Below are 7,122 nucleotides of genomic sequence, written 5' to 3'. Positions count from 1 at the left end.
TGTCATCAAGCTGCACAGGAACAGAAGGAAACAGGAAGAAGGAAAAAAAAGTGGCATTTGAAATAAAATGGTGAGAGAATACAAAGGCTACTGCAAATACCAAATGCAGATGAGCTCAGCAGGTATTACAGAAGGAGCAGGAGACGACAGTAAAAGGTACCAGGGAAAAGAACAGAAAGTCTGTAGAATAGGCTGTTTTAAATATGTTCTTTTAAAGGTGTATTTTTAGCAAGACTCTGGATGAGTATATGAAGATGCTTATAAATGTTCATAGACATGAATGTAAAACATCAGTGGGAAGGAGCAAGACTTTCTAATCGGCTCTCTTGAAGTATAGTAGTTGATCTCTTATACTCACACTAGCAGTTTTGGGAAGCTTGACTTTGTCTTTCTGTTGATTTTTTTTACCTTTGGAGGCTAAAATTATCTTTTCAAAATATGATCAATTTAAATCTGACCCAACAACTGAAAGAAATGAATAGACAAATAGCTGAATTGGACCCACTCTACTCCCGGAATGAATACTTTTATCTGCGGGTAAGTTTGTACTGAGCATTTTGCTTCTTCATTAGAGTCACAGAAAATACAAAAAGGAAATCCACGCTAACCAAATCTAGACAAACTGCGACCTTCATTGTGAACCTAAGAGGCAAAATCCAGCTTTCTTGGCAACCCTCATCTACATTACGCATCCACAAACAAGACTGCGATTCACAGTACTCCTCACATGAACCACCAGCTGAACATAGAAAAGATCTTCCCTATATACCTGCATCTGAAAATCACGTGAATGTAATACAGACCACATTCGTAGGGAACAAGTCAAACGAACTGGAAGCTTTCTGAAGCTAGAATACATCAGGCGGTATTTTAGCCACATACAGGTATGAAACATTTTTTGTGATGGTGTAATACCCTGCTGCAGAAGGAGAGGTTTGGATTTGGAAAAGAACTTTCTGTTGCTTCGTTAACAAATGGGCCTTTTCCTTTCTGTTCTCCTTTCTGGTTCCCTATTCATGTAACAATTATCCCATGCTCCAGAACATACTTTCAGTTTTCAAACTCTCTGTAAATCAATATCCTTATGAACAGCTCCTGCAGAGTGTAATCAGCCTGTACGCGTATCATTTGCTTAGGGATACATAAGCCTGTGCTTTAACAGTTCATTGTCCCTTTCGACCCATGATTCAGCTATGACATTAATTCTATAAATATATCAGAATGTTGGGTTTATTTAGCTTGGGACTCATTTTGCTCACTTCTTTTGCTTGGGGTTCCCAGCTGCCCTTGAACATTAGTCACACAATACACTGTGAGAGATGCCTCGGTTAATCTGGTAAACAGAAGAATGATGCATAAGACCCTTTGGAAGTAGCGCTGGGAAAAAAAGGTGATGCAACAGATGAAGGAGGAAGAAGCAGTCCAGGCCCCAGAGGTTTCAAAGCCCGCTGTTACTAATGGACGTGATACACAGACTGGAGCTACACCCTGTGGTTGTGGGAAGGAACTGGTGGCAGTGAGGGCCCCTGCAGGGCTCCCAGACCTTCCAAGGAATAGCAGATCCTTGGACTTAGGTTGCTGTTGCCTGCGCACCATGTTGCTGTGAATTCAACTGTCTTCCCCTGTACACTCTGCATGGACATTATACAGTTAATAAACCAATAAACTCCAATGCAGAAACAGTGGATTAAACCTTGCATCACAGAACAAGAATAGTGCTTACTGATGGAGAGCGTACAATAGAACTTGGACTACCAAATGATAAGCTGGAGCCAGTTTCTAGACAGATGTTTAGAAGAGTAAATGTGTAAGGGGGAGGATTTTACACAGGGAACTAGATCGCCACTTCTAGAAGCAAGCATCTGTAGGACAAAAATCTTTAGAAGGATTCTGCTGGGATGGACTGTCTTGGACAAGGTGGTTGATCTTTCCTCCCATTTTCGAGGGTCTGCAGGGCTCCACAGGAGAGACCATGCTTTCGCACCAGCCCTGACCTCAACTAGCTACTTTCCATTCCCAGCCTCAGCTCAGTTACACATACCTAGTTAAGAGATGTGAGATATCCTCTCTCCCTCTCCCTCCATCCTAAGCTATAATGAATTTTCCCAGAGTGAATGTTGTTCATTTCCACTATGCTCCTCCTTCTCCATTACACCTCTACTCCGCCCAAATTACACAGTGGCATCCAGGGCCTGAAGGAATGTGGGTGGGTGGATGAAGTTGCTTAAGATAGCTTCCTTTCTTAAGGGCGACACACAGAATCATATCAAGGACATTATCCAAAATGCTTATTTTGAAGTGTCTCAAAACTTTCATTTTCCTTGGCAGGGACTGCACCAGCTTTTCTTCGCGGGATGACTCAGTTCTTACAGGACCATAAGAAACTTTGAAGACATTTAGGCTGTAGATAGCTTCTGCAAATGCTGAAAACTCTCTTGGGGACAACTTAATGAAAACTTTTAAAGAAGCCAACAGCTCATGCCTGTTATCTTGAGTTTCTAGCCTAGGACAATAGCATGAGAGGGCCCTTTAGAAGGCAGAGTTTACACGGTTTCCCCAGTTCTATCTTGGCAGTGATCAGCAATGCATCATGCTACTGAAGAAGCTAAAAAAGCAAAAAAATCTTTCAGATATTTCAAATCATATTCTGCTGATAAATACTACAATCCTGGTGAGGGGAGAAACTAATCCCACGAGTTGAACTGAAAAAAATCCAAATGCTGAAGTGAGAGAGTTGGCAAAGGGGTGGAGCTTTTTATTATCCAAAGGTGCTCTTTGACTGGGAAATACTGCAAGAAAAACACTTTGCTGGATCTCAGGCTACAGCATTCACATTTCTAGAGCTTGACACGACTAAGAATCTTCAGAGAAAGTAAATGCAGTTTTCTCTATTTCTCACTAACATTGTCATAGTTTTTCCTTTTTGTAAAAAAAAAAACAAAACAAACCGTTAAAGAAAACATAATGTTTTTCTTGCAAGCAGTTATCAAACATCTTCGGTGTGGACATAGAACAAAATGCTTAGCTAAACTCAATTTGTTCTATCTATGGACATCATTTACCAGAAGCAATATGCAAGATGAAGGATAAAGGTATTTGTTGATTTCCAGTAAGTGCATTAAAACAGTAAATTTTAAAATCTGCTTTTTAAAACAACATGTGGAACCAGCAAACTCTGTTTTGCTTTTCTTCCACACAGAGCAGGTAATCATCATTAGAAATTGGCCAAGCCATATTTTAGGATATAAAACACTCCAAGAACTAACGTTGACAGGGCTGATAATTGGGGATACTAAAGAAATAAAGACTGGGAAAACTCATTTGTTACACACACTTCAAAAGAGGAACCAATGAAGAGGTGATAAGCAAATGATAAAACAACTGACAGGAAGATTAGCATTAGACTTTGGATTTGACCAGTAAAGAAAAAGTAGAGATGTTATAAAGACATTGATTATTGAAGAAGGTGGAGAACATCATAAAGATGGGACATCGCTTTTATTAACCAAACCTGTTTAGAGGAAAAAAAAACCAGCAGCCAGAATGTGATATACATGGATGACAAGTGACAAAGGGTTACTGGCAGTGGACGTGTGGGAGAAAGGCATCCCAGCCCAAGGTCAGTACTTTTCCCTGTCTACATTCCATCGCACGATGGTGGGCTGCACCGCACTTTGACATTTCTGAATGCAAAACTGTGGCTTGAAGATTCTACCAAATAAGAAGTCGCCGTTCGAATTGTCTGTTTTCCATACTGGTATTTTCCTGAGATTCAGAAGACTGTAACACTTCAGCATGGAGAAGAGCTGTGTGGTCAAGTCCAGCCCTCTTCGATGGAAGACCTGCACCATAAGTAGGCAGTTCTTCAAATCTCCTGTCAGTGACACTTTCACACATCACATTTAAAGGTGATCAAGGAGAGCTCTCATCTTGGCAGGCAGCTGGCAAGTGCATCGGGCCTTGGTACAGTCACAAAGTTCATGGTACAGTGCAATAGTGGACAGATCTTTTCATGATCCTTCAACACTTCACTCAAGTGTTTCATTTCATCTGTTAGCTTTCCGATTTCTCTTTTCAGGGAGGTATTTTCTTGCTCAAGAGACTCGTATTCCTGGAAGGAGGGGAAAAAAAAATAAAAGCCTACTCAACAGTCAAAACATTCCTTTCAGTGCTTCCACCTTGAGTATATTCACGTAACTGTAAAAAACCTGCACGGTTTCTTATTACAATCTGCAAAATGCTAAGGAAAGACAGACACAGCCTGGGTGCTGGAACAGGGCAAGTGCTTCACAACCTGTGCCCTGACCACGCTGTGATTCCTTTTGTGGCCCCGAAGACCAGGAGGTGCCGCTGGCCCTCGGGGGTCCCCAGCAGCCCAGGGCTGCAGGCATGGGTGGCTGCGTTCCCATGGTGGCCTCCTCCAGCCCTGGGCCGCCTCTGCTGGTAAGGGCCAAGCAGGGCAGCTCTGCACTGTCAGAGCAGAGAAAATGAAAGCACAGAGCGCAGGTAGGTGCTGGGAAAACCCAGTGCCTGGCATTGCCAGCGAGGAAAGGGCAGCCCCTGCTCCGGGCCAGTGCAGGGAAAGTCCGTTTACCCAGGTGCTGGCTGAGACGGACACCCAGCACAAGCACGCCCGGTGCCAGTCACTCTCCTCCAGCCCGGCCGGGCTTGTAGCCACCTGCTCAGATGCCCAGGAACTCAAGAACAGGAGGAGGGAAGCGTCATGCCAGCTTGTTCCCAGCCCCACTTTGTCACCAGAAGGCCTGACCACTGCCTTGGTTATCCCTGACCCAGGCTGCTTTTGAGCTAAGGCTTCTCTGGCAACGAATACGCTGCTATTAACTGCCGGGGAGTTCTGAGATGCTCTGCAGTATACATCTGTGACGGATATGAGACTCGCGTGTCACATTTTTTGATAACTGCGTGTTTCAAGTGTCCCTGCTGTCAAGACTTCTCATCCCAAAGAGAAGAGAGCTAGAGGTTCAGAGCCAGCCCACGGAAAACCTGCAGGTGTCTGCACCTCACTGCTGGCCTAGGGCTCAACACTCACCCACTCAATCTCACCTCCCTGGGAAAGCTTCAAAGTGAACTTCAAAGCCTACACATGCCTTAAAAGGCCTGTTTATCAGGCAGCAGGGAGAGCCTCTCATGCAATGCTCCTCTGGGCAGCCTGGCACTGTCTCTGTTGCCCTTTGCTGCAGAAGTTTGGATCCCCTTGCCCTCCCTCAACACCCTTCCACCACCCACCACTTCTCACCCACAGAGTGAGACAGGCACGTTTCTCTTAACATCTTATTGTAGCCAAACTCCAGCCAAGTTGTCCATCCCTGACTCTGTCCCTGCTCACCTCTTGTTGCCCCAAACCCCATGGGGTTGGGTTTTGGAGTAAATGTTACTCTCCCATTGCTCTGTCCCATTTTCAGGGACGAGACTATCAAATTGTTCTTGCTAAGAATGAATGTCTATTCAACCAGATCTGCCTGCACCTGAGAAAACCTGCGTGCCCGAGAATGAAGATTCCCAGCACGAGGAAGACCCTCGAGTCCAGGAGGAACATCAGAGAGGCTGCAGGATGGCACAGGGCCCAGAAATTATTCCACAAAAGCCAGGGGTTACCCCTTTCCAGAAGTACCCTGCACCTGGCTTTCTCGGGCGCTGACTCAGAGGAGATCTGGGAAAAACCAAACCCAAAACTCCCCACATTGTCCCTCTTGGCCTCTGCTGACTGTTGGCAGAACCTTCCACACTGAGAAAGAGAAGAGCCTGTGCTGAACCTCCAGAGCTGAACAACTGACTCAGCCACAATCGCAGCAGCAGAACTAACACCTACCCCAAGAGCCCTGTCTGCAACAAAAGCACTGTTGTGTGAGGTAACATCCAAAACCAGAGAAAGGGGATTCCTGTCCTCCAGCATTTGCACTGGGGACACGAGAAAACTACACCACATTGTGATATTGAGAAGTATTAAGAGTTTCTGGAAGAATCAGTTACTTTCATGGTTTTTTGGAAACACCCACTGTTATTTATCAGAGTATACAAGTGTAACAGCTAACTGAACCGAGCTCTCACGCTTGGAGGTTCTGAAGTTCCTAAGAAGCCTTTTCAACTGGGTATTTCTGTCTCACACTCTAGTTTTAGAATTGACTTAAGCCAGCACTGACACTAAGCAGCACGGTCCCCTCCTCCCCCTCCATCGCCTTCTCCCTCGTAAAGCAGCAAGCATTCATCCACTGCCATAGTGAACATGACAAGCTTAACACTAATCCAGAAGGAAATGGGTTTGTTTTAGCCCAGAGGAGCCCTGTGATCCAGTTCACTGGGTGGTCACGGGAATAGCAAAAGAGGGAGGGTGAGGGGAGGGGCAGGACCACATCTCTCTCTCCCTCGCAGTGTCACCGATGGCAGAGCTGCACCATCCAACGTGAGCATCAGTGTCCGGGAGTTCCCGACCAGGCACCCCGCAGCACGCCTGTCTCTGCCTCACACCCACAGCTCTCTGAGCTGGATTAGCGTTAAGACAGGCCCACGCCTGCTTAAGAAGTCCCATTTATTGTAAAGTCCCGCGCTCGGTACCCAAGCCGTGCCTGCAAAGCATCAAGTACCCATTCACCTCGTGAAGTTTATCTGCTTTCTGAGTTTGCTTCTTTCGGCTCCTCTGTGCAGCAACTCGATTTTTTTCTCTCCTCCTTACCTTTCTGTCATCTTCTTCATGACTCTGGAAGACATAAACCAGAAACGCGTTTTTAAAGTGCACACAGAGACTCCCGAAGTCAGGCGTATAAGGGTTGCTGAGCATGAGCACATACTCCCAATTTCACAGCACCTAACCCCGGCCTCCCACAGACCGCACGGTGCCTGCCAAGGGCAGCGCATCCCCCTGCCCCGCTGCACAGGTGGGGCCCGAGGCGGAGGGGTGGAAGCCGGCAGAGATGGCCGGGAGATGCCGCAGAGCCCCGCGGGCACTCGCTGCACCGCTGATGGGGGCACCCCCGTCTCCCACGGCGGGGACCTGCGCTCCCGCTCTGCCCGACGGGCAGCATTTTACACCAGCGCGAACGAGGAGACGAAGGTGCGAGCGGCGGGGAAGAAAGCCGGGCTCCCGCTGCGCCCGCACCCGCGGCC

General features: G+C 46.6%; 1 protein-coding gene across 1 annotated transcript; it reads right to left on the bottom strand.

Annotated features, from left to right (window-relative positions):
* Window positions 1–3,832: 3,832 nt before the first annotated feature.
* BATF3 (basic leucine zipper ATF-like transcription factor 3) lies at window positions 3,833–6,796 on the bottom strand. Its single transcript, XM_009279625.2, has 2 exons — window positions 6,611–6,796; window positions 3,833–4,111 (listed from the first exon to the last, which is right to left on the bottom strand). The coding sequence occupies exons 1-2, from the start codon at window positions 6,794–6,796 to the stop codon at window positions 3,926–3,928; spliced, it is 372 nt and encodes a 123-aa protein (XP_009277900.1). The 3' UTR covers window positions 3,833–3,925.
* Between the last annotated feature and the right edge of the window lie 326 nt (window positions 6,797–7,122).

Source organism: Aptenodytes forsteri, unplaced genomic scaffold (genome assembly GCF_000699145.1).
Source record: "Aptenodytes forsteri isolate BGI_AS27 unplaced genomic scaffold, ASM69914v1 Scaffold195, whole genome shotgun sequence".
Taxonomy (NCBI): domain Eukaryota; kingdom Metazoa; phylum Chordata; class Aves; order Sphenisciformes; family Spheniscidae; genus Aptenodytes; species Aptenodytes forsteri.
The sequence above is the reverse complement of the archived record's forward strand: the minus strand, read 5'-3'. Positions and strand labels throughout refer to the sequence as shown.